Source organism: Cricetulus griseus, chromosome 2, assembly GCF_003668045.3.
Source record: "Cricetulus griseus strain 17A/GY chromosome 2, alternate assembly CriGri-PICRH-1.0, whole genome shotgun sequence".
NCBI classification, from domain to species: Eukaryota; Metazoa; Chordata; class Mammalia; order Rodentia; family Cricetidae; genus Cricetulus; species Cricetulus griseus.
This window is the reverse complement of record NC_048595.1, coordinates 338,951,020-338,977,669: the sequence shown is the minus strand read 5'-3', so window position 1 is coordinate 338,977,669 and position 26,650 is coordinate 338,951,020. Positions and strand designations below refer to the sequence as shown.

The 26,650-nt window shown below is 40.7% G+C and overlaps 1 protein-coding gene and 1 long non-coding RNA gene across 4 annotated transcripts in view; one reads left to right on the top strand and one right to left on the bottom strand.

The window, feature by feature from the left end:
• Mroh2b (maestro heat like repeat family member 2B) overlaps positions 1-26,650 on the bottom strand; it is a 64,792-nt gene that overhangs the window by 3,433 nt on the left and 34,709 nt on the right. Inside the window, exons 22-38 of the mRNA XM_027401374.2 lie at positions 21,315-21,341; positions 20,545-20,664; positions 20,317-20,396; positions 16,802-16,937; positions 16,618-16,713; positions 16,243-16,332; positions 15,800-15,920; positions 11,999-12,096; positions 9,995-10,147; positions 7,826-7,983; positions 7,224-7,350; positions 6,499-6,686; positions 5,087-5,227; positions 4,616-4,730; positions 3,921-4,067; positions 3,102-3,284; positions 187-342 (exon numbers count right to left, since the gene is read on the bottom strand). Coding sequence (XP_027257175.1) covers positions 187-342; positions 3,102-3,284; positions 3,921-4,067; positions 4,616-4,730; positions 5,087-5,227; positions 6,499-6,686; positions 7,224-7,350; positions 7,826-7,983; positions 9,995-10,147; positions 11,999-12,096; positions 15,800-15,920; positions 16,243-16,332; positions 16,618-16,713; positions 16,802-16,937; positions 20,317-20,396; positions 20,545-20,664; positions 21,315-21,341 — 2,136 coding nt within the window. The remainder of the gene's footprint in view (positions 1-186; positions 343-3,101; positions 3,285-3,920; positions 4,068-4,615; positions 4,731-5,086; positions 5,228-6,498; positions 6,687-7,223; positions 7,351-7,825; positions 7,984-9,994; positions 10,148-11,998; positions 12,097-15,799; positions 15,921-16,242; positions 16,333-16,617; positions 16,714-16,801; positions 16,938-20,316; positions 20,397-20,544; positions 20,665-21,314; positions 21,342-26,650) is intronic.
• Positions 6,537-18,239, top strand: LOC107977963. 3 transcript variants are annotated; one of them, XR_004768554.1, is made up of 5 exons: positions 7,342-7,956; positions 11,404-12,260; positions 12,342-12,478; positions 16,058-16,270; positions 16,637-18,239. It is a non-coding gene; the product is annotated as an uncharacterized LOC107977963 (long non-coding RNA). The 3 variants fall into 3 exon arrangements; XR_003482461.2 differs by lacking the exon at positions 7,342-7,956 and adding an exon at positions 6,537-6,635 and having other exon boundaries at positions 11,404-12,478; XR_004768553.1 differs by having other exon boundaries at positions 11,404-12,478.

The following is a 26,650-nucleotide window of genomic DNA, read 5'->3' as shown; positions in this document are numbered from 1 at the left end:
TGGCTTAAAAGAAAGAAAAAGGTAGAAAGAGATGGTGAGACACAATTCTGAATTGGTGAAGTGTCTTTTCAGGTTCAGTTCTGAAGAGTGACCTCTGAGCTGGCTTCTGGTTCAGAGAGACCAGGCTAGTTCATACTTCTCAGCCCTGGGGAAAGAGGAGGTGAAGGTGTCTGCAGGCCTACTTACAGCTCCAATCTTGGGGTTTGGGTCCCAGAGGTGGAGAAGGAAGGAAATCATGCTCTTTTTTACTTCTTCAGCAAAAAATACCTTCCATCTTCTTCCTGTTAGGGACGCTAAATCCTCAAATAAGGAGATGGCAGTCAGTCTCACATCATCTTGCTCCTGTGGTGACAAATGGATCTTCTCAGAGGGTATTCCCTGCCAGCAGCCCTTGTGTACCCACCCCACCTTGCCACACGTCAGGCAAAGGAAGGAAGTCTAGAATCTGGGCACTGGTGTATCCATGTCACTGTGGATTCCAAGACTTCAATCCCCCAGGCTCAGCTTTGGGTGATGTTATAGAACTAAAGACTGGATTTCTTCCTTTGTGGGAAGAAATGATTGCACAATGACAGATAAGAGAGTTGGTAGCAGGAGGCCAGGGAGGGTTCCCATTTGTTCTATATTTTCATAAAATGTCCTGGTTTCATAAACCAGGCTGTGTAATTAACCTTAAAGCTATGAGTTGTCTTATCTAAGCTCCGTAAGTCCAGTGCTCTTCTTCTAGATACCAAATATTTTGGCATTGAGTCTCAGGTCAAACAAAAAGCTGTGAATATGTGAAGTTATGGAAAATCTTATTTTTTTCCAGGATAGTTGAAAATGATTTCAAGGAGCACAATGCGAGATGATGGGGGAAGCCTCTGTTTGGGTAAATGTGCAACTTGTTGACCTGGTTCAGAGTCACCAAAAGTGAAAGAAGCAAAGATGAGTCTTCTGTTCAGGCCCACAAAACTCGTTTAAAAATTAGGAAATGTCTGTCAAGCTCAGTGCTCTCATTTTTCAGTTGAGAAAAGTGGGTAACGTTGAGTAAAGTGATTATTTGAAGTGGCAGTGTAGCAAGAAGGGGACTGGAGCGTGGCACAGCCACGTGTGTTCAGTTCTGCCCTTCCCTGAGGTACCGTCATGCTTTGAGAATTACAGGAAAGCACTTGCACACTGAGAGGAAAATGGAAGGAAAGTTGATCGGCCACGGTATTGCATGTCTACCCTACAGCAAAATACAGAGGACAAAGCATTATGGAATTATGCACACTTGCAGAAAGGTGACACTGTTAGAGGAAGATTTGCACATCTTTACTAAAATCTAGGTTTTGTAAAAATCTTTATTCACAGCTGGTCGTTGGTGGCTCAGGCCTTTAATCCCAGCACTTGCGAGGCGGAGGCAGAGGATCTCTGTGAGTTTGAGACCAGCCTGGTATACAAGAGCTAGTTCCAGGACAGCCTCCAAAGCCACAGAGAAACCCTGTCTTGAAAAACAAAAATAAAAAAAAATAATCATTTTTCACATGTGTTGGAATTAATCCCTACAGGGAGTGAGAAATGACTAATCTAATAATCAGAAGAGTTTGCTTTCCCCCCATTTTAAAAATAGTACTGTGTAACATTGCTTGGAAACTGTCAAGAAGACTTGTAGCTTACTTGGGCTCAGATCCAAGAGAAATATTATTTCAACAAGAACCCAGGGAATCTAATAGATGGGGCCAGAAAAGCAGACTTCAGTCACCCCCTTGTTGAAGATTTATATCAATTATCTGAGTGGTGAAAAAATAAACTTTTCCCCCCCCAGAAAACTCTACATTGGGTAGGAGCCCAGGAAGCATTTTTGAGATAAAGAGAATTAAAAGAAAGTTAAATTAAAGAAAACAGTAGAAAGCTGTTTTCACATGCCAGGATACACTAGAATATAAAGTACAAAATGCAAAATTGCAACATTTTAGAACTGTTGGCAGTGGTCATATATTATACATTAAAATATGTAGATCCTAAGCTAATAATTCATTAAAGTTTCAGGAAGAAAGAGAAATATTAAAAATTTGGGGTAAATAAATAGGGAAATGTACTTGAAAGGTAATTTTTCCTTAAATTCTATTTAATACTTCTCAGGCTTCAATGGAAGATTTAACTTAGTCAGTGGCATATAAAATATATAATGAATAGAAAAATTAGGCTTTTGAAATAGAAGTTTTCTGTCTGGAGACCAGTAGATAAGGAATTTAATGAAGTCTGTTTATGAAGAGAAGCTAGCAGCTCTCCCAGCAATAGGACTTGAGGAGACATCTATAGACCTCAAAATATTAGGTTGAAGTTGTTGTGAAACAGACTTTTACATCCACAGCAGTGAATAAACAAACAAACAAACAAACAAACAAACAAGAATACAGTTTGTGGAATACAGAAAGGAAATGACTCCCCTTCAGCTAGGGTTGCTAATTGATCTCTTGTGATCAGTCAAATAAGTTACAATTTATGAGCCCCATAGTCCCTTCAACAGTTAGCAGCTCTGCAGGTAGTCTGTGAAAGCAGCTGTAAGCAATACAGCATCAGTAAGTGTGGTTGTGTTCCAATAAAACTCTTTTGACAATGCAGGGTGTAGGCTGGATTTGGTTCATGCATTATAGTTGGCTGCCTCCTGGATGAAATGAGTCCTTTAATTTGGGAACTGGAACAGACCATGTTGAAGGAACTAGGAATTGTCCCAGTTTGGGTATTCCCTAAAGCAAATGAGGTGTATAAGAATTAGATAAGGAACTGAAGAAAGTAAAGAAAGGAGCATTTGTGAGTATGCTGAGCTCACAGGCAAATGGTACTCAAACCTTCTGTGGAATCAAGAACCTAAGACATTTGTTTAGGGCTAGCCACCTTGGCAACAATTCTACCTCACTCTGCTTAGGTCAGGTGTGTTTTCTGGGCCAGGGAGCATGCTCAGGCAGAGACGTTGGGAGGCAGCAGCCTGTATGGAAGCTATTTGCAGATGCTCTGGGGAGTGGCCACAAAGTGCTGTAGTGGGACACCCACAGTCTCCTCCATGCAGGACCGGGACCCTCCTCAACTTCCCCACTTCTTCCAGGGAAGGGAGGCTCTCAAAGAGGCTCACTTACATCTTCAAAGAATGTTCTTGTTTGCAGCACTATTTCCTTGAAGTAGAAGCTGATGTCTCTTTCTGTGAGTAGCTCCAGGATCTTTTTCAGAGCCTTCAAACTCTCACAGACGACTTCAGTGCGAGCCAAGTGGTACAGGCCTCTGATGATAGATTCTAACATGATCTGCTTATGTTTTTTCACCTGTTAGGGAACAAAGGTCTCCTAATCTATAAAATTATTGCATGTGTTTCTTGAGTAGGGTAGGAATTCCCAGGCATGGAGACTATAATGGACTCTACACATACTTCAACCCCAAAGCTGTTACTTCAGCTAGGTTGTTGGGATTCTCATTTAATTTCCAGGAAGCTACCAGATGGGGTACCTGGAAACTCTACTTAAACAAGTCCTTCCCCAGCATGGGACTGATCCAGACCCCAGGAACATGGGTTTCAGTGAGGAAACCCCTGAAATCTACAGGACCTCCTGTAGTAGTTAAGTATTTATCCCTAACATAGGTGTGGACTTTGGGAGCCCATTCCACATAGAGGAATACTCCCTGAGCCAAGACACACGGGGGTGGGCCTAGGCCCTATCCCAAAGGATAAGATAGACTCTGATGACACCCTATGGAAGGCCTCACCATCCAGGGGGAGCAGAAAGGATATGTGATAGGTAGGGTTTTAATTGGTGGGGTGGTAGGGGAGGAGGGAGGGAGAGGTAACTGGAATTGTCATGTAAAACAATCTTGTTTCTAATTCAAACAAAAAGATCTGTAGAAAAAACAAACAAACAAACAAACAAACAAACCAAGTCCTTCTCCCTAAGAATGCCTCTTACCTTGTGAGGAGCCCCATGTGCTGTGTTGCCCAGTCCTCGGATGGCCATTTGCCTCAGAACAGCATTGGAATCCCAGGCACTCTGATCCATGAAAACCAGCACATCACGAAGATTTCCATGCTTCCAGAGGATTGGCTCCTTCATGAGCTGAAATCAACAAACTCCTCCTCTTTAGAGCCCCTCCCTCGAGGGGACAGCTCAAGGCACCTTACCTACAGTTAAAGATGGGTCCTAACTGCTGTGGAGCAGAGGGCGGAAGCCCCAGTGAACCAGCAACTCTTGTAGCAGCTGAGCTCCAGATGTGAGCCACCCAGAGGTCAAGTAATGAGGACCAGACTATCTAGACGGGAGGATTTTCTCAAAGGAAACTGGGGCATCAGAGACAGAAGTTTCTGATCATCATTCCTTCTTCTCTGGATTGGCTAGTCTTTGTGTCCCATGCTGACTTTGTGTTTTTGTCCCCCTCACCTTTACAATTCTCCCTTCCCTGACCTGGAGTTTGGTTTCCACAAGTCAGGAGGAGATGGTTGAAAGAGAGATTTCCTTTCCCTTCCATTCCTTGATTGTGCATCTTTGACAGGAATGGGTTCCTCCACTACTAAATCTCCCCTTGGACGACCCCTTGAGCCCCATATCCTACACGAGAAATACAGCAAGGGACCAATGAACGTGCCCAGATGACTATTCTTCCTTGCCTCAGAGAAGAAGGCAGTGCCAGTTATCCGGTAGTTCTCAGAGGAGGAGGTAAGAGATGAAAATAGGTGTTGCATGATATCCAATATGACGCCATGTTGCCACACAGCCATGCTCCTGGAAAATACAAATTTTAAAAGGGACTTAAGTCCCTTCTAATGGAAAAAGCTGTGGTGTATTTACAGGTCCTTTAAGCCAATGTTTGTATCTCAAGAGAAATACTAGAGGAAAAACTGCCAAGCCTTACATTTTAAAATGATCCATCCAAGTAGTCAATTTATATCATTTATCTAAAGTAGTTCATTTGAATCATTTTTGTTTTTGAGGGAAGTGGTAGTTTCGGGCTGAAACACCCACATCTCCCCCCCCCCACCTTCCCCTTTCTGGAGTTGTTTGCTATCAGTGAGGTTGCATCTTCATTCTTGGCTTTTGTTTTTCTCTTTTGTATCCACTTTCAGATCATGGCATATTACCTGGCCAGTGCACACACGCCTATGTGATGGGTATCAGGATTGCTAAGTAGGTTCCATAAATTGTCACCTTCATCAGATTCTTTGGCAAGGCCTTCTTTCATGGCTTGGGCTTGCAAGCATTTCAGAGCTGCAGTTGAGAGTCTAGAGGAGACAGCAGATGCCGCAGGTGTAAATGAACCCTACAGAGGAAGTTGTGAATTCCCTAGTTTATTCTTCCTACTTCTTGTAATTCTCTCCCAACCTTAGATTAGTGGATGTTGTTCAAGACAAAAAGAAGGCAGCCTTACTCTCACACTTTCGTTTTGGCCAAAGGGGACAGCAGGTGATGACACTAAATCTTCCCAACTACCCATAGGGGAAAAACAATCAAAAATAAACCAAGCCAAACCCTACAAATGGAAAGTGGAAAATAGCATATTTTGCTGGACCTTTAAGATAAGATTGCATCTTACTGTGAACTTACTGTCTGTTGCGGTGATGTAGCTGCTGTTGTCTCTACATCCACTATGCATGTTTGGATTCAGATATGGCCCTTTAAACTCCTGTCCTTTTGGTGAAGTTACATGTATTATCAGGGCAGCATGTGATGAGTCTAAATGCTGTTTAAAATGTCTTGCCAAAGGTTGCATTGTGATCTGACATTGGAATGAAAAGCTATGCAAAAGGTCAGGGAAGCAGAGTGACATGATATAAAATGAGAGTCTATACTTCCAATTCTCAACAGGCTTCTTGATGAATATAAAACAAGCATTTAAAAATATAAGAATTATAATAAGCTCCATGGTTTTTTTTTTGGTTTTATTTTGGCATTTTTTTTTTGTCTTATTGGTCTTATGCTTGTTTTGATTTTCAGTTTTTTTTGTGTTTTTGAGAGAGAGACAGAACATAAAGTGGGTGGATATGGGAGTTAGGAGGATCTGGAAGGAGTTGGAAGAGATGAAAAATGATAAAAATGTATTAAAAATTTTAAACAATTATCTGTTTAAATAAAAGAAAAGAAAGCACTGACTCATGTCCTAATAGAGTGTCTCCTTTTTCTTAGTGTTAAATGGACTGAGATTGCTTTTGTCAATGGCAAAGTCTTAGATTGAATGGAATATTCCATTTGTTCGCTTTCTGTGTGACCTTCATTATCACAGAATTCCAACTTTCCCAGGAAGAAACAGTGTGGGTCCTCTAGGGAAGAAAGCACACCCTTCCTTCTCACATGACCGTTCTAGGCAGATATCTTGGATATTGCCTCAGGGAAAAGGATCTGCCAGGTCTGGATTCACAGTGAAAGGACACTAAAGCCTTGTGCATTCCAGAGGGTTTGATACTAGGGCAGGAGGCAGAGGCTGACTTCCACAGCCCCTTTTTACGAGTGTGGAGTCAGTACCATCAAGGAAGATATTTCCTGACGGGCCATTTACCTGCAGGGGTCTGGAGTCTGCTGTCGTTCCCCAAGCTGCATCACACGGCGCCTTTGACTCAAGGTAGAAGTTGGCATTTTCTGGCCCAGTGAGCAGCTGACCAGCTTCAGGAGGAGGGTGAACAGCTCTGGATACAAGTGAGTGACATGAGTCCCTGTTAAGATCACTTCATACATAGCACAGGCCACCTGAGGGAACAAAGGACCTCCCAGTCAAGCAGATTTCCGTTCCTCCAAGGCTGCTACAGAAGCGCATTCTTTATCTCAGGGATTGTTTTCTAATTTAAGCATGCCCAAGATTAAAACACACAGAAAAGGAACATAAACCGGCCTCTAAACCACTCATCAGACTGGATTTCTTAGGACTGCCATGCTGGCCTCATGACTTTGGGTAGACACATTTAGGAAAATGACATGTTTTCCAATATGGGGGGATTTTCAATGATGCTAACCAACCAACAAACAAAACAACAACAGTCATCTGGATCTGGATATATTGAAGACTAATTTGGAAATTGATTTTTTTTGGGTGCTGATGACAAATTTGCTTCTGAAAATGATTGACCGAAGACGATCCTGCTGCCACAATTGTCTAATATGAACTAGGCTATAGTTAAATTCAGGGCACTGCTGAAGTATGATTACCACTCCAGCACCTGGGACCAGGTGGGAACAGGTCACAGAGTAGAAGACAGACAGAGGCGAGTGGTCAAATGTCCAACTTACTGAAATTGCATCTATCCCGGCTATGTCGTCCTCTAACCTGGCATCCAGTTTTTTTATCAGGGCTCTCATGAGTTTGCCACGAGAGGCTGGGTTTTCCGCCAGTGACTTCCACAGTGTCTTCGTGTCCCTAGGATGACAAGTCAGGAAGTTGACAGACAGATAAGGCACAACTCTCTGGACTGTGAGCTTTTCCATCTGGCTTACTTTAAAATTGCATTACGATGAATCATGCTTGCAAAGGCAGATAGCTATGTTACAGTGTCAAGAGGCAATAATGGTGGTTTGTTTAACAACCCAGCATTTGGCCTTGGGTTTCTGAGGCATGTGAATGTCCAAACAGATGGAAACTGGAAAGAGGAAGATTATTGACTTTCAGGATGTACTTATTATAAATGCAGTGCTTTTCTATTTTAAGAGGAGCTCTTTTGCATTCAATAAAATGCTTGGAAAATATTACTTGTGGTTCAAATATACATTTTAAAACTGATGTTCAGGTGAGATGTTTTCAACCTTTGCAATCTTCCTCTCAAACAATACATCCTTCCCGATGCCTTGTAAGGCGGTCTTTTCTGGGAGGAGGGGCCAGATGCATTAGATTCTACCTGTCAAAGGGCAGAGGCTTCTGTAGCAGGTTGACAACAACTGAGTCCATGTGAAAACTGGCGATCTGGGAGATAGCTTCTAGTATGAACTGAAAGCTTTCCTCCTTTTGTCTGAGGACTGGCATGTGATGGTAAGTTGTGTTCAGGATCTCCAGCAGCTAAGAAGAAAACATGAGGCTGTCACTTCTTTTCTCTACGTAAATGGTACAAGGGAGGTAGCATTGGACCTGTGGTGGGTGGTTGATGAATTGCCAACAATGTTAAAGACCGTACTTGTTTCTACACAAGACTCATTTCTCACGCAACATTACTGGTGACCCAGGGATCTTTTTAGCCCAGCTTAGTGAGCACTAGAAAAAGGGTATACTGTGCTGGGTATTATAATCAGTACTCTTGGGAAATACACTGAAAAGGAGAAAGATGCAGCCTTTTGTGACAGCTGGGAGGTGGGGATTCCAATAGAGTATTTCAGTCATCTACCCAAAGGATTGGGTTCCAGGTAGTATGAGGCAAATGGTGGTCCAGAAGCAACCCGGACATTTTAGAGGAGCCAGTGGTCTGGGTCTTAATTCCGCAATTGCACAGTGCAAAGCAGAGATGGGAGAGGAGGGCATCCTGTGGTAAGGACACTACAAATGTAAAGGTGGAAAATATGGGGCTGAGGGTGATGAAAGGAGGATAACTTCATAGACAAGATGAAGACATCCCCCAGAGGACCACAGATGTCAGTCACTTTTCTGAATTTGGATGTTAGCCAATGACAGTGGGGAATACTTTTATATATATGTTCAGATTTTTGGTATGAATAAGTACATGGATCTATGCAACGAAAGATACTTTGCTTCTACTAGAACTTTCTTTTTATTATGTTGTATGGATATTTAAATTAGATGTTTATTATAAGCATAACATTTTTATCACAGGCATAATATTTTCTAAATCACTCAAAAACATTGCAAGTAACCCTTAAGATGATTATCCCAAAGGTCCAGTTGAATGATAACTGGGGAGGGTTTAATTTCCGTTTCAAAATTTTTTCCTGTATTGTTACTATTTCTCTCTTTATGCCAATCACATAAACACACAGGTATTCCATACTTATCAACTATAATTTTCCTACATTTAGCCTCATGCCTAACACATGGTTTGCCATTCTTTTTTAAAACAATTTATTGGTAAGTAATTAGTACAGGAATAATTTCTAATGATGTTACCCAAAGCTGTGTAATTGAGGATTGTTGACAATGCGATATAGGGTAAGAACCTCTTCAGAGATGGCCTCATTCAGTCTAATTTTCTTGCTTGGAGTAGTGGTGTGTGTTCTGCTTTTGACTTGAGGAGTCAGCATAGACTGTCTCTATTTGGAGCTCTTAATAGAGACTCAATCTGAATTCTGTTCCTTCTGCTTACATCCCCAGCTGTGACAAATGACTGAGCACTTTCTTCAACCCACTGTCAACCTTGCTTTCCAGATAACACACTCTAATGGGGTGTGAAAGAGCAAAGTGAAGAGCAGCAGTGAACTGGAAACCCTCCCAGGGCTTAGTGGCCTTCTCAGAGGCACCCATCTACTTGTTTTTCCTGCCTTCTAAATCTATTAACCCAATTTCTAGAGGCCAGAGCTGTTTCCCTTGACCAGATGGCAGAGTGGGAACCATTTTGAGTGTGTGTGTGTGTGTGTGTGTGTGTGTGTGTGTGTGTGTGTGTGTGTGTGTGTGTGTGAGAGAGAGAGAGAGAGAGAGAGAGAGAGAGAGAGAGAGAGAGAGAGAGAGAGAGAGAGAGTGAGTCTCATGTCTCTCAGGCTTGTCTTGAAGTTCCTATGTAGCTAATAATGGCCTTCAACTCTTGAATCTCCTTTCTCCATCCTCCAAGAGCTAGGATGACAGACACGTGCCACTCTGTCCTGTTTATACCATGCTGGGGATTCAACACAGCATTTTGGTCATGCTAGGCAGGTGCTCTACTGTGTTTTGAAAGTTGTTATAATTAAAGATTTAGTTGGGCCATCCAGCCTTGTTAACGTGTAGGTTGGGACTCTGCTGAGATCCCTGAAGCTCTTGCCTGCTTCCCATTAGACTCTAATGATGAGAGGGAAAACTGAATGGGAATTTGACATGGCACCTTGGAGGCGCTAGAATCCTACTGTTTGACTACTGGGTGTCAGTTTACCTGATCTTCCAGCACAGCCCCATGCTCCTTTAGAGCAGCGATCATCCATATACCACAGGCCTTTGTGCACATGGGGTTGAGAGTTTCCAGGCCATCCAGTGTTTCCTCCAAGAACGCCTGAATTTCTTCATTAGGGATGAATTTGCAGACAATCTGAGGATATAGACAAAATGCATTATCACACACTTCCCTTTAGATCTAGACACCCAAACCTTCTGCTCCGGTGTGTTTTAGGATAACAGAAACCACTGTGCTTTCCAAATGTTTGGCATATGACTGAAGCCACAAAGACCAGATAAAATAGGACCTTTTTGTTTCTAAGCAAACTCTACCTGGGGTGGCCTCTTTTTATTATTTTATAGTTACTAAATATCAAGCCTGATGTGACAATTCCTTCTCTAAATACAAAGTTATAGCATCTTGCAGAAGTGAAAACAGTGGAGAAACACACACACACACACACACACACACACACACACACACACACACACACACGAAAGTACCTTCATGCAATTTTACATATTATAGGAATACATTTCAAGTTCAGAATTTGTCACATACACTGAGAACCATGCTGAACAATCAAGTGACTGGCAGTATCCATTCTTCACTATCAAGAAAAGTCAATAAGGTCAAGGAAATAAAAACTGCAGTTTTGATCTCTAGGTATAGAAGTCCAGAATGTTTGATTGATAGCTGTGTGTGGATGTGAGTGTCTATGTCTGAATATGATGCTGATGACTGAGGGTGGGCAGCCAAGTGTAAGTTGGCAGACTGAATGAGTTCCCTAGGGCATCATCTTCGACTTTGACTATCTTGAGTTGGCTGGTGTTTTATTGACATGAGAGCATTCCTATGCAAAACTGACTCTCACAATGTCAAATGGTTTGATGATGTTTTCTTGAGAAAATAATGAACTATTTTCATGCTAGCCAGTTGGTGAGTTTTTACAGTTCCAAGAGAAATGTATCAGGGTTCTATGATATGCTGAGAGTCAACATCTCTTCCCCATTTGAATCAAGTTTTCATTGTCTCTGCTGTTGCTACCTTGATCCAAGCTGTCTTACCTAACAGCTGGATTCTTGTCAGTTCCTTCAAAGTGACTTCAATAATTTTGATCTAGTTCCCTCTCACATCCCACTCTCCCTACAGCAGCCAGGGACCTTTCAGATCTTTTAGCCCCACAGTAACAATGTGCCTTATCAGGATATGTACTTCTACTCTGTAAACATACTGCCATGCTCTACTGACTTTACTAGATGCATTTATTTTCCCCTAGAGGGTCATCTTTAACCTAGTCCTTATCCTTGTTCTTATCCCCTTACATGATTTTTTTATTCAATTATTATTATTACTTGATGTTTTATTTGACTAGGATGCAAAATAACTTTGGTTTTCTCTTCTTACAGCCTAGAGTTGATCTTGACATATGCTGTATATTCAGCATGTCAATGATTGAAGAAAACAGTGGAATAAATGACAAAACTGATTGGTCAGTCCTCACAATAATTAAAAAAAACAAGCTGTAGTATTTTAGAAGAAGAAGAAGAAGAATGAGGAGGAGGAAGAGGAGGAGGAGGAGGAGGAGGAGGAGGAGGAAAGAAGAAGAAGAAGAAGAAGAAGAAGAAGAAGAAGAAGAAGAAGAAGAAGAAGAAGAAGAAGAAGAAGAAGAAGAAAAGTATTTTATGCAGTGTACAGAGGGCACAGTTGATTGATTGGAAAATACTTTCTCTGTCTATTCTACTCTAGTGCCTCCCCTTTCAGAGCCACATGGTTCAGAATGTTTCCCATATGGCCTAGTTAATCACAGCTGAGGACTTGGAACATGCACTCAAAGTTAGTGAACTTAGTAACTGACAGAACAAAAGGTCTCTCTGAAAGGTCATTTCAAACATCTAAATCACTGCCTTCCTGCCTTCATAATAGGGAGGATCACAGCTTACTCATTTGGAAATTGAACCAGAAATAGCTTTGTTTACAAGGCCAGACTTGCACATTCCTTACCTTAGCTATTTTGGAGGATATCTTGATCTGGACCTGCTCGTCATTAGATTCCAGCCCTTCCTGCAAGCCTTGCAGTCTGTCCACCTCCAGGCAAATGCCTATAGTTAGCAAAGGGAGAAAGAGGCTTTTAAAACACAACAGAGTTGAAAAGTCTTGCTGTGTTCTAATGAGACAGTAATTCAGCTGTTGGATGCTTTTTTTTCCCTCTAAACATCTAGAAGGTCACATGATGAAGGGGTGACCACAAAAGCAGTTTCTACAGGTAGCTCCATGCAATGATCTCATATTCTACGCATAGAAGTCATCTGAGGTGTGTTCTTTGCTCCTGTTTCTATTTTTGCAGGAGAAGAAGCTATGGCAGCACAGCATGAAGCCATTTGCCTGAGGTCACACAGAAAGGGCTGTGTGAATTTGAACCTGTGTCTGTCTGACAAAAATGCCAGGGGCTTCTTCTTCTTCTTCTTGAAGTTTCATTCTGTGGTGAGTTACCTTGAGGAAAATTAAAAAGGACCAATCTTGATAGAAAATTCATCAGCTATTGGCAACAATTTATAAGTAGACTTAAATAGTTGTGTGCTGTGGAATATTAGTTGAAGATGTATGATATTTGTTTATACTGTAGAACATTTGTTTAATGATGCAAAGATGTGTTGCATTCTTTTATGTTGCACTTGTTTAACTCTGTGAAGCTGTGTTTCTATGCCTGTCTAAAATACCTGATGGTCTAATAAAGAGCTGAATGGCCAATAGCTCAGCTGAAGAAAGGATAGGTGGGGCTAGCAGACAGAGAGAATAAATAGAAGGAGAAATCTGGGAAGTAAGATGGAGGAGCAAAAGAAGGAGGAGAGGAGGACAGGACATCAGGGGCCAGCCACTCAGTTACACAGCAAGCCTTGGAGTAAGAAATAAAGAAAGATATATAAAATAGAAAATGATAAAAGAGAAAATGATAAAAGCCCAGAGGCAAAAGATAGGTGAGATAATTTAAATTAAGAAAAGCTTGCTAGGAACAATCCAAGCTAAGATCAGACATTTATAAGTAATAATAAGTCTCCATGTGATTATTTGGGAGCTGCATGGTAGGCCCCCCAAAGAGAAAAGAGTAAAAAAAAAAAACCACAAAGCTACAGTAATGATTTATTGCATACCACGAGAATGTATATTAACTGTGGAAGCTGAACTTTGGGCCATTCTGTGGGAGGCAATGCAATAGACATGGACTTAGAATCAAATGTAGTATAGCCATGGTGGCCCACACCTTTAATTCCAGCACCCCAGAAGCAGAGACACATGGAACACTTTGAGTTCAAGGCCAGGCAAGGCTATACTGTGAGACCTCACTCATGGTTTTTCTTTCTTGGTTCCTTCCTTCCTTGGTTCCTTCCTTCCTTCCTTCCTTCCTTCCTTCCTTTATGCAAAGAATCAGATACACATAACCAAAAAGTCCTACTTTATTTCTTTTAGTGGTCTAACTAAGTACTAATATATTACTCAATTTCTAATTTCCCATTTTAAAACATATTGGCTATTCATGGGTACTTAATCTAGTATCACACTAGTTATTTATCCTAGTTGATGTGTAATAGTACACATGCATCCCCCCTGTTGCTTATAAAAATAGTAATGTTAATTAAGAAATCCTTCCTTCCTTCCTTCCTTCCTTCCTTCCTTCCTTCCTTCCTTCCTTCCTTTCTCTCTCTCTCTCTCTCTCTCTCTCTCTCTCTCTCTCTCTCTCTCTCTTTCTTTCTTTCCTCCTTGTGTGTGTGTGCATACCACAATGCCAGGTGTTCTCATACTTTTTGCTTTATACCTCTCACTGAACCTAGAGCTGGACACAGTGGTCCACAAGCTTCAGAGACCCTCTTGTCTCTTCCCTATGCACTGCTGGGTTACAGGCAAATGTGATCATGCTCAGCTTTGTATGTGGTTGTTAGGATTTGAATTCAGGTTCTCATACATGTGCAGCAAATGCTCTTAACCCCTGAGCCACTTCCCATGCCCTAAGTATATAGACCAATCTGGACTTGAATTCACAATTCCCTTTCCTCTTGTCTCTTCAGCTTATCTTTGTGGTGGTGCCTCATAATGGGCAGAATTTCTTGTTAATCAAGTGTTTGAGCACCTGTGTTCTGTATGTGTTAGGAAAACAAAGCAGCCTGCAGGAAGAGTAGGTATAAAATCACAATTTGGATTCTTTGCTCATCAATGTCCTTTTTCTCTAAATGGGATGGTGACTAGACTATTAAATTTATGCATTGTCCGAGGCTACACTTGACCTCCGTGGAGCTAGGTTCCTATAATGCAGTTGCTATAATGTTGGTGCATCTGCTGATTTAATTTAAAAATTGAGAATTAAAATTTAAAATTATTTAAAAATGTTTCTTATTTTCTTTCTTTCTTTTTTAATATTTGACTGTTGTACTGGCTGGTTTTGTGTGTCAACTTGACACAAGCTAGAATCATCAGAGAGGAAGGAGCTTCAGTTGAGGAAATTCCTCCATGAGATACAGCTATAAAGTGTTTTCTCAATTAATGATCAATTGGGGAGGATCCAGCCCTTTGTTGGTGGTGCTATCCCTGGGCTGGTGGTCCTGGATTCTAAAAGAAAGCAGGATGAGCTAGCCAGGGGAAGCCAGTAAGCAGCACCCCTCCATGGCCTCTGCATCAGCTCCTGCCTCCAGGATTCTGCCCTGTTTGAGTTCCTGTCCTGACTTCCTTCAATGGTGGACAGTGATGAAGGGTAAGCCAAAAAGCCAACTTGCTTTTTGGTCATGGTGTTTCATTGCAGCAATAGAAACTCTAACTAAGATATGTGTTTTGCCTACATGTATGCCAATGTACTACATGTGTGCCTGGTTCCAAAGACATCAGAAGAGGACATTGGACCCCCCTGGAATCAGAGTTACGGATAATTATGAACTACCATGTAGATGCTGGGAATTCAACTCAGGTTCTCTGTAAGAGCAGCAAATGCTCTTAACTGCAGAGCCTCCAATTCTTCCTTCCTTCCTTCCTTCCTCCCTCCCTCCCTCTCTCCCTCCCTCTCCCTCCCTCTCTCTCCCTCTCCCTCTCTCTCTTTCTTTTTAAAGTAAGATAGTTAGTCACATATTACTGGAAAGCTGAGGGTGACAAGTCTTTAAGACAGAAACAAAAACATCCACAAAATGCTCTCTTGGTGGAACTCTGAAAATTACATAGCACCATAATAATTGTGTAATTTTCTCCTAGAGAAAAGTAGGTGATATAGAGACACTCCTAATATGTTCAATTTCTCAGTCATTAAAACCTGAGATTTTCAAAACATTTTTACCTACTTTAAGAAATCATTGTAATGCTTTTGTGTTAGTTTCTCTTTTTCCATCTTTTATTCCAGCACCCTGGAGGTGGAGGCAGTTAGATTTCTGTGAGTTCCACATCAGGGCAGCCAGGGCAGCATAGTGAGACTCAATCAAATCAACACAAACAAATAAACAAACAAGCAGACACTGAACTGGTGGTGCACACCATTAGTTCCAGCATTTGGGAGGCAGATTCACACTTGTGAGTTCAAGTCCTGCCTGGTCCAAACAGTCCAGAACAGCAGAGTTACATAGTGAGACCCTGACTGAAAAAGACACCCTCCCCCCCCAATGAAAGGAGTCACTGAGAATATGACGACTGTTCCAAGCCCAAAAGACACTGAATTCTGTGATATAATTAAGAATTGAGAGCTGGAAAAGTAGGAGGTGGTTGTTGAAAGGAAGATTTGTGGGAAGAGGAGTTAGAAGCTAAGAAAACGTCTTCCATTTACGTATTCCCCACCTTTTGCGCAGAACAGACCAATAGTGGAGCTAGTAGCCGCCTGGCGGATGGTGGGCAGGGTATCACATGAGTGAGGAGCCAAGAGCCCAAGGAGTGACCCGATTCTAAAGTTCTTTGGTGCCTGCAGGATAAAGGAGGCAGTCATGTGATGGGGTGGCTTGATGATATATCAGGGCTAAGAACATTCTTTTCCCTGTGCAGGTGATTTGGGATGAAGTTAAATCCTGAACACCTAAAAGGTACCCCGATTCCTTACAGGCCATGGAGGACTCCGGTGAGCAAGCATGCAAAGTGGCCACAGTGATTGCTCAGCTCTGGAGTTGGGAGATTTACCCATGGCTTTGCCATACTCCTCCATCTGGGACCTGAGACGAACCAGGCCAGAGTCTCAAGTGTTCCCACAATTGACTAAGGATGTAATCTCTGCTTAAGGGAGTACTTGCCTCGATGTCATTCGTTAGGATCTTCGAGGTGATTTGGAACGCTCTTTCTCTCTCCCACTCTTTCTGGGAAACAAGCCACATGCGGAGAAGCTGTTGGGCAAAGAAGGAATGTCTTTGATTAGTACTCTTCATTTGCATTTGATTTTTCTTCCCTTCTCCCTCACTGTCCCCCCCGCCCCGTTCTCTACTTCTTCTATAACTGGGTGTCTACCTGCCTGTAAATTAAAAAATAATAATAATAAAAAGATCATCCCTACCTGGTAGGGTAATGCTGGATGTCTTCCTGTGGGGAGGATGGGTGGGGCTGCTTATTGTGGCACACTAGCAGACACGTTGGGGAGTTGGGCAACCCGTGGAAATGGTGGCCCTACTCACGTTAAACATCTCTTCACAGTTCTGTGCATCCGTGTCATCCCAGATCATGGACCTCAGAAGTTTCCCCAGTGCATCCATTGATCGTTCGTGGAGAAACTGAAATCAAGCGTGACTGTTAGTCTCAGGCTGTCGTGAAAGCAGCCCCCGGGGAACTTTCCTCTCTTCTCAGCCCCTGGTCACATACCTCAATGCGCTCCTTGTCCTTGTCCGTTTCACCCCCACTTTTGAGTTTTTCCAGAGGTGGAAGGGGCAGCAACCTCCGAATGTTCTCTTCAAGAATGTTCAGGTGGTCGTTTAGTGAGAGCTGAGGTTTCAGTTTGCTGAGATGAGACCCACATGGAGGAAAGGATACAATTAAACCTGCCATTATCCTACTGGGAAATGCTCAAGATCTGTCCATAAAATCTGAGCAGGTGACAAATATGTGACACTTTCTGAAATATTTGAAATATTGAGAGAGGTGGTGGTAACAGGACAGATTGGGAAGATGTTAAGGACCATTGAAACACTTGTATTTGTTAGAGTCACGATTGGTGTTGATAAATTCTTTTTTTTTTTTTTGGTGTTGATAAATTCTTATTGTTAGCATTTCCTGTAAAAAAGCAAAGTTGGTAAGGGATGGGGCAATTTGTCTCTCTGGCTTTCTTCCCTCTCTCCCTCCCTCCCTCCCTCCTAAACATTTGCTATATAGTTATCAGAACAATAACTGACATGACTTGGGAAAATGCAAATGTTAGGTAAATATGAAAAGGGTATTCTTTAAAATTTGTATAAATGTAAATCAAGACAATAGGTACATTTCAGAGCTTCTGTAGTAGGAAAAAAATAAAAATGGAGAATGTGAAAAAGGTACTCAGAGAGGAGTGTGAATCAGTGCTGAGCTGGGAAGACTGTTTACCATCTTCTCATTGTCGTTGTCTGATGCTTTTCTTAATAAAACAGGTGTACTGATATAAAAGTGCTGCACAATACACTGCATCTATTCAAGGTCCCCACTTTAACAAATTTGGACATGGAGGCATAAGTGAAAACGACACCATCATTGACACATAACATTGCTAGCATCCCTTGATTTTGTTTCTGTCAATTTGTGGGCTATCTTTTTCTCCACATTGGCCCCACACAATCAACACATTTTTGTGTGTGTGATTAGTGATTAGTCTAGTTCTGCTCAAACTGAGTATAGCCAGTAGCCACATATGGCCATTCGAGTTAATTAATATGAATTAAGATGTCATGTGTGACATATTCTGCATTTTGAAAATTTTGAATGAATGATAATGTAGTTTGAAAAATATTGAACACAGGATGAAATGATAATATACTGGATATATTGAGTAAAATGAAACAAAACATGCTACTAAGAAAGAATTTGATAATTTTAGTGCTGGGGGGAAGGGTTTTATGCATTCAGGTCAAGTACTATATTGTACTCAGCTGTTACTGATTGTAGAAACTTGTTACAATGTCACAGTAATCAAAATTGTGCAGTATAAGTATATGGCTAGACTCATGGACCTGTGGAGTAGAACACACAGAGCCCAGAAATAAACCCTCAAATAAGTATGATTGACTTTTGATTTGGATGCACACGTTTACTGTGTGCATTTAAAAGTATGAAACATGGGATATATATATGAAAACATTTTCATATATATATATGAAAACGATGTAATAGGTAACTTATATAATAGGTTATATAACCTCCCCACACTGTAGTAAGATCATCTATAATTTATTCATGGAGCTGAAATCTTGAATTAGCATGCCATTTGGATCACAGCTGTTAGTGGGGCACATTATCTTCAGACTTATTGTACAGATATCTGTATTCTGTATTCTTTGATCATCATTGTTTTATTTCCCTTAGCCTTGCCTTTAGTACCCATTGTTTTATTTTCTTTCTCTCTCTTTGTCTTTGAATTTTTTCCTTAGATTTACCATATAATAGAGACCCAATAGTACTTTTTCTTTCCATGTCTGGTTTATTTTATTTGACATAATGTCCTCTAGATGAACCCATGTTGTGACAAAGAACAAGATATTTTAATTTTTAAGCTGGATAATATTCTATTGTGTCTATATTTCCCACAGTCTTGTAAACACTTGTCTGTTGATGGATAGCTAGGTTGCTTTTCTACCATGGCTTTCAGGAAAGACCCTGAGATGAACACTGGAGTTACTTTTCAAGGCAGTGATCTCATTTTCCTTGGGTATCTACCCACAAGAGGGACTAAAGGGTTATGTGATAATTCTGCTTTCAATTTCTGTTGAAACTTCCATAATGTTTTCTCCAATGCACCAATATCCATGCCAACAACCACACTACAGGATTCTCTTTTTCTCCCATCCCCAGCAACACTTACTTCTTTTTAGGTAATATAGATCTTAATGGGTGCAAAGTGATACAGTATTTTTGATTTTCATGTCCTTGATTAGGAGTGATCATGAGTATTTTATACACAATCGTTAAACACAGAAATAAATAAAAATGAAAAAAATGTCATTTGTGAAATATGGGAATTCACAAGATGAAGTGAAAAAAAAATCAGTGTGAAAGGTCATATGGGAACAGGATCTCAGGTCTGTGAAGAAATTGAGGACCAGAGATAAGGACATAAAAATGTTGTCAAATATGACAATAGGGGCATCTTGGGTGAGTTTTGTTATTTTAACTTTACTTTTCAAATTTTAACAGTAAATAGTATAATTCTTTAACTGCACTGGAGACTATAACTCTTAAAAACATGCACAAATTTATTTTCTTTGTTGGGTTTATCATGGCTAGCTAACTAAAGCTGGAATGTGATGAGATATTTCATAAGTTTTTAATTTGAGGATTAAAATTTGTCTGTAGGCTAAGATCTTGGATGAGAAACTTCGTTTTGTGTAGAAATTTGAGTCTCTTATCTATTAATAAATATGACTCCTCTGAGTAGCTGTTTGACCCTGACAGTTATCAAATGACCAATGTCTTAGCCAATTCGGTAACTCTCAAGGAGAGAAAGCTGTTATTTGTGAGCCCCACTAAATAAATGTGGTTATTTTGGGGAGGATATACTGGAGTCTTCACTGACAGATAAGTCAGTTGATAGCCAGGAGGAGGCTGAAAGGGAGAAAATAAGATTAAGAAAGATTTCGGGTGGAGTGGGTGGCTCACAAGCATGAGATTCTGAGTTTGCATCCCTAGAACCCGAAGGATGGACTCAAGAACCTACATATAAAAGCTGCAGCGGTGCTGGGCATTGGTGACGCATGGCTTTAATCCCCGCATTCGGGAGGCAGAGGCAGAGGCAGGCGGATCTCTGTGAGTTCGAGGCCAGCCTTGTCTCCAGATCGAGTGCCGGGATAGGCTCCAAAGCTACACAGAGAAACCCTGTCTCAAAAAACCAAAAAACCAAAAAACCAAAAAAAAAAAAAAAAAAAAACAACTGCAGTGGTGTTGTGCACCTGTAACCTCAGTCTGTTGTGGATACAGAGAGATAGATTAGTGTTTGGCTGGGCAGAGAAAGGGGTCCCACTGGCTAGCCAGTCTAGTAGAAACTGTGAACTCCAGGTTCTAGGGATAAATAGGGTGGTGAGCAATTGAGGAAGCCACTCCATGTCCACCTTGGTCACATGCACCAAGCCATGCATGTGCACACACACAAAATACATATAAAACACATATGCACTAAGAATAACAAAGATTTCTTCTACCTTAGGTATCTGATGGCAATTAAGGCTTTCCACCTAACAGGGCTGGCCAAGGAATTTAGGGGTTCTTCCTTTATCGAGTCCTGGAACACAAAAAAGGAGGCCAGACATTTGGTCTTTGGGTGCCTTGGGTCAGAAGGATTCAAGAGATGTGTTTCATGGTGACGCTGAATGTCATCCACTTTTACATGGACTACTCAGGGCGCCCTCTCCTCTTCCCTGTGCACATACCAGCATAAAACCAATCAGCATCTCCTTATAGGTAAACTGGAACTTGAAGTCCTCAGCGTCTTGAATGGCAATGCCAACCTCAGTGATGCTTCTTGTGAAACTCATTTGCAGATCCATGTCCTAAAGCAAAATGAGCCCCAGTAAATGCTCAGGTGTTGGGCACCAGGCCTGGGTCTACAATCATCACCAAAGGTGGCACATTTGTTCTCTTTGCCATCTCCACTCCCCACCTAGGGTTTGAGTGCCAGGTAAGTTAGGACATGAAGGTCAATCTCTTCCCACATACATTGGAGTTTTTCTAGAGCTGTGCTTTTCAAACTTTTTTTTTCTATCCATAAATGCAGAAATAAGTAAAACAATTAGGGCTTCCTTGCACAAACAATTTAAGACACAGCTGAAATAAAAATTAATAATACTGTCATGTGCATTGTTTTGTTTAATTTTTCACTTTTACTTTGTTTTATTAAGCATTTTTCTGTTTGTGACTTAGTAACTTGATATCATGGTCTCCCTTAAGGGGGGATTCACAACCTGCAATTTGAAATGCACCGCAATGTTTTATACTTTTAAACCACCTGGAACCTTAATATAGCTCTTTATCCTTGGATTAGGCTTATGGAGCATGGCTTTAAATTCGGTTAGTTGCATGTTTAGATCCTTTTCAGTAGAATCTGATCAAGAGGCCATCTATTCTTATCATACTTCCCAGGGAAAAGTACATTCAATGTATGCATGTATTTCCTGTTGTCTGTCTGTCTATCGTCTCTTACCTTATTTACCACAGACACGCCCAGAACCTGAAAAATTAAAGACAAAAGCAGATACAGAGTGAGCAATGATCAAAGACACTTCCAACTCCCAAAGACACACCCCTTATGCAGAAGCACAGCCGCAAGAGGAGTTTTGTCTCACTGGCAGATACATTAGGAACAGCAACAGCAAGAAGGGCAAAGACAGCATTTTCAGGAAAAAAAAAAAAAAGTCTCCAGCCAACTTTAGCAGGGAGAAAGGTAAAAATGGCTTCTGGAGTAAATCATGGGCAAAGCTATAAAATGGAGCGCCACAATGTGGTGGGATGGTAGGTGTGTTTATGTGGCTGGCTGTGGAGCTGAAGAACCAGTCAGCACTACAACAGTCAGGCTTGTGCTGGGATTTGAGTCTGTTCTGGGGGGATTGATGCATTAAGGATATTTTTAGCATGTGTCAATTTTCTGTTTCCTTATTTACAGCTTTACTCGGGAGAGGTGTTCAGTTGATCTGAGCATTATTAGAACATGTAGTGTACAAGCAAGCACATAGCTCCCAGCGAGCTTCTTACAATTGCTGTTAGCTACTCTGTCTAAATTTGTGCTATAGCTGTCTACTGGACTTCAGACAACTCTTCCTCCCCACTTCCACCAATTCATGACTTGCATTTCTTACTGAATTCAGGTATTTCAAGGTGAAATGTGATTTGTATGCCTGGAGTTCTTTTAGTATATACCCAGGGACATAATAATGAGCTTGGTCATATATTAGTTCTAATTTTAGTTTTGTGAGTAACTTCTGTATTATTTTCCAGAGTGGCTACATCAGTACACATGACCACCTAAGTTTTTCTCTTTCTCCACATCCTCACCATCATTTGCTTTTTTTTTTTTTTGACAAGAGCCATTTCTCTTGGGATGAGATAGAACCATATAGCAGTTTTGACTTGTATTTTCCCCTGTGACTAGGATGCTGAAAAATATTTATTGAGCAGGATGTGGCAGCATATGCCTTTAATCCCAGCACTCAGGAGGCAGAGGCAGGAGGTTCTCTGTGAGTTCGAAGCCAGCTTGGTCTACAGAGCTAGTTCCAGGACAACAAGGGCTGTTACACAGAGAAATACAGCCTCAAACCCCACACCCCCCCAAAAGAAAAATATTTATTGGCTGTTTTCTATTTCTTCCTTCGAGAACTGCCTACTAAATTCACTAGCCAACTTATTGACTGGGTGACTTGAACCATTAGCATTTGACTTTTAGATGCTCTATAGAGTAACTCCCTATCAGATGTATAACTGTTCAACAGTTTGAACTGTTCTGTGGGCTGTTTCCCCACACAAATGATTACCTCTTTTCTTGTCCTACAGTTTTACAATTTCACAACAGTCTCACCATCAGTTCTTGTGGTTATTTCCTATATTTTGATATCCCCACCTTTAAAAATAAAGCCCTCACTTCTTTCTATACCTTAAGTGCTCGTTGAATTACTCCTCAAAGTTTTACACCTTATAGTCTTATATTAAGGACTTAATAGATTTTGAATTTTTGTGTGTTGTGCAGAGTTAAGAGACGTAAACTTATTCCAATTCTTTTACATGTGAATATCCATTTTTTATGTTCATGGCTTGTCAAAGAGATTTTTCCCTCCACAAATTATGTGTGTGACACATTTTTCAAAGACTACGTGGCCGTTGTTATGAGAGAATCTTTTCTGGTTTTCCATTCTTGTTTCTTGGCCTATGTGTCTGTTTTGAGCCAATAGTACACTGTTTGTGTTATGGCTTTGCAGTATAATTTGAGACCACACATTATGATGCTTAGGAGACTTCTGGGTATTTGGGTCTCTTCTGGTTGCATATTAATTTTAGAATGGTTATCTTAGTCAAGGTTCTATTGCTGTGAATAGACACCATGACTATGGTCACTTTTTTTTTTTTTGAGATAGGGTTTCTCTGTGTAGCTTTGGGGCCTATCCTGACACTCACTCTGGAGACTAGGCTGGCCTCGAACTCACAGAGATCTGCCTGCCTCTGCCTCCCCAGTGCTGGGATTAAAGGCCTGCACCACCAATGCCTGGCCCATGGTCACTCTTATAAAGAAAAACATTTAATTGAGGATGGCTTACAGTTCAGAGGTTTAGTCCATTGTCATCATGGTGGGAAGCATGGCAGTACATAGGGAGATGTGTTGGTGGAGAGTAGCAGAGAGTTCTACATCTGGATCAGCAGGCAGCAGGAAGAAAGAGAGAGTGGTACTGGGACTGGCTTGAGCATTTGAAGCCTTAAAGCCCACCCCCAGTGACATACCTCCTTTAACAAGTCAATATCTACTCCAAAAAAGACATGCTTCTTAATAGTGCCACTCCCTATGAGCCTATGGGGGCCATTTTTATTCAAACCAGTACAGATGAATTTTCTATTTCTATGAAAAATTATATTGAATTTTTAGTGTGAATTCTATTAAATCTGTGCACTTCCTATAATATAACCATTTTTACAAGATGAATTCTGCTGTTTCATGAGCATGTCATGTCTTTCCCTTTTCTATGTCTTTTTTAGTTTCTTCTGTGTCTTAAAGTTTTCATTGCAGAAGTCATTTACATCCTTGATTGTTTATTTTTAAATATTTTTTCTTCTGAAGTGATAGTAAATGGGATGTTTTTTCTTGATTGTTTTCTTGACAAGTGTGTTATTGGTGTATAGAAAAGCTACTGAGTTTTATATGCTGATTTGGTGTGCCAATATTTTGTCCATACAGTTTATCAGATACAAGAGTTTTCTGATGGAGTTTTAGGGTCTTAAAGTATCAGACCATGCTGTTAGTAAACAGGAGCAGTTTGTCTTCTTTTCCTATTTGCATCTATTTTATTTCTCTCACTTGTCTTACTGCTCTAGTTAATATTGAGTGTAGTATATCGAGAGTGGAGTGAACAGCCTTATCTTATTCTTGTCTTTAGAGGGAATGGCTTCAGCTTTTTCTCGCTTATAATGCTGGCTATGACTTTGTCAGATATGAACAACCTTTATGATGTTGAGATGTATCATTTCAATTCCTAGTTTCTTTAAGATTTTATCATAAAGAACGACTGAACTTTGTCAAAGTTTTTATTCATTGAGACAATAACATGATTTTTGTCTGTGAGTTCAATAACATGCCGAGTTGCAGTTATTTGTGTATGCTGAACCATCATCACTTTTCTGGAATGAAATAAACTTGGTCATGTTATGTGATTTTTTTAAAAAATGTAGTGTTAAATTCTATTTGCTAGTATTCTATTGATTTTTTTTACACGTTCAAACTCTTCATCTCCTCCCCTCATCCTCTCAAGTACTATGATTACAGGCTCACAGTAACACAATAGACTTTGGTTTTACTTAAGAGACTACATTTGTAGCTTGGTTTGTTGTGTCTCTAGTAGTTATTTTCAGTATAATGCCCTAATCACATTTCCCCACAAGTGTTATGTTTTTATTCATATCACTTTCGAATCTCATATATTTTAGCAGAATTTCTTACTATGAAAATACACTCATTCATTTCAATCATCTTTGCCTCCTCTTTTATTTTTGTACTGTTTCCTTGGTGGATGACTAAAATTAATGTATTACAAAACATTTTATCATTTTTTAAAAAATCCTCACTATTGCTTATTAGATTTGAGGGCAACAGGATCATATCTTGTTGAAATGAGAGCCTTGTCCTTGGCAAAACCAATTTTGGGTTGTCCCTTTCTGGCTCTATTTTTAGGTCTTTTTTCCATTCCTGATTCATTATCTTCTGTAGTTACATTGGACATTAGAAATGACATGACTGATTGGTCAACATTTTTATAATAAGAGACTGAAGTCATCCTCAAGTTACAGTGAGGTTTGTCAGACAGATTGTCGTGGAAACAAGGGCAATTATCAATGATGGTGAGGCTGTACTTCATAGACTGTCTCACAGGAACGGGATTGCTCCTCTTAAGTGATGGCAGTGTCAACAATTTCCTCAGAACCTTTTACAGAACCAGAGCTGAGGTAATGATCTATCTTGGTTTGACCAAGATTATCTTCTTTGTCATACCCTGGCCATTTTCTTCTATTCTCTGTCCAGTAACACCTCACTTTCAGTGAGCCCAAGGAAGAAAGACCTTAGGTTACTGAGCTCCATTTTATCTGTTCTTCCTAACATGGGCGTATTTCCCTGGAAGTCTGGAGATACGAGGAACATGGTAAAACATCCAGATTTTGTCATTCATTCCTAAAAACAGACTTACTTGTCAACTCTGTCTTTAATGGGCTCATCAGGCAGTTCTCTGGTGACCAAGGTATGGGGCTCACTGTTCTACACACATCTACTGGAATATGCTTATATCTATAATTTTATGAACTCCCTACAAACCTATTCTTATCACACATGCGCGCGCACACACCCACACCCCCCCCCCACACACACAAATATGAGCCGAAGACACTGCTGTGGTCTGAATGTATGCTGTTCCTGAAGGCTCAAGTTCTGTACTCTGTTTCAGATAGTGATACTATTTTGGGAGGTTCTGGAAACTTTGAGCTCAGAGGATAGGGCATATCTTGTGTGTGGATCTTTCTTCCTCCTCCTTCTTGGGTGCCTTGGAGAGAAACTTCAGCATATACTCCTGCAACCATCATAGTCTACCCATGCACATGGGAACCAAGCAACCATTGAGAGAACTCTCTGAAACTAAGAGCCAGATTAAAACTTTACTCCCTTAAGTTATTTCTGTGTTCACAGCAATGCAAAATTTTGTCAGATCTGGACAGCAACAGGATCTGCCAGGCAAGGAAGAAGCAAAAGTGGAAATAATCAGAGAGACTTCCCCACACCTACTTCTGGCAAAGAATCACTTGTAAAGCTCGTAAACCTACAGGTCTGCAGATTCCTTTTTGTGACCTACTTAATCAACATCCCTGGAAATCTACTCTACAAAGCTGAACTTTGAATTCAACCCCTCTGTGATTCTTGGGGGAGTCACCTCAACCATGGCTGGCAAAGTGGCTTTGAATTGATAATATGTATGAAGTAGTTTGTGAGAGAAACGAAGAAAATGCTTTGGGGGAAGAAGGGAACAGAGGAATTGTAACTCATTTTGGTGGCTCTGAGGTTGGCCTCACATTTTTGGCGTGGAAAAGAATCAAGAAGGTCAGGGTTCCTGGGATGAACACAGAGCGGGAGACGTGGCACAAAATGAGGTGAATTAAAAAGCTCGATAAATGACACATTTTATTCAACTTAAAAATAAATATATGGGGCTTACTATTTAAAGTCACAGGTGACATGAGAGGTTAACTGGCTGACTCCAAATTATACTTCTAAGATTATTACAACAGGGAAGTCATAAG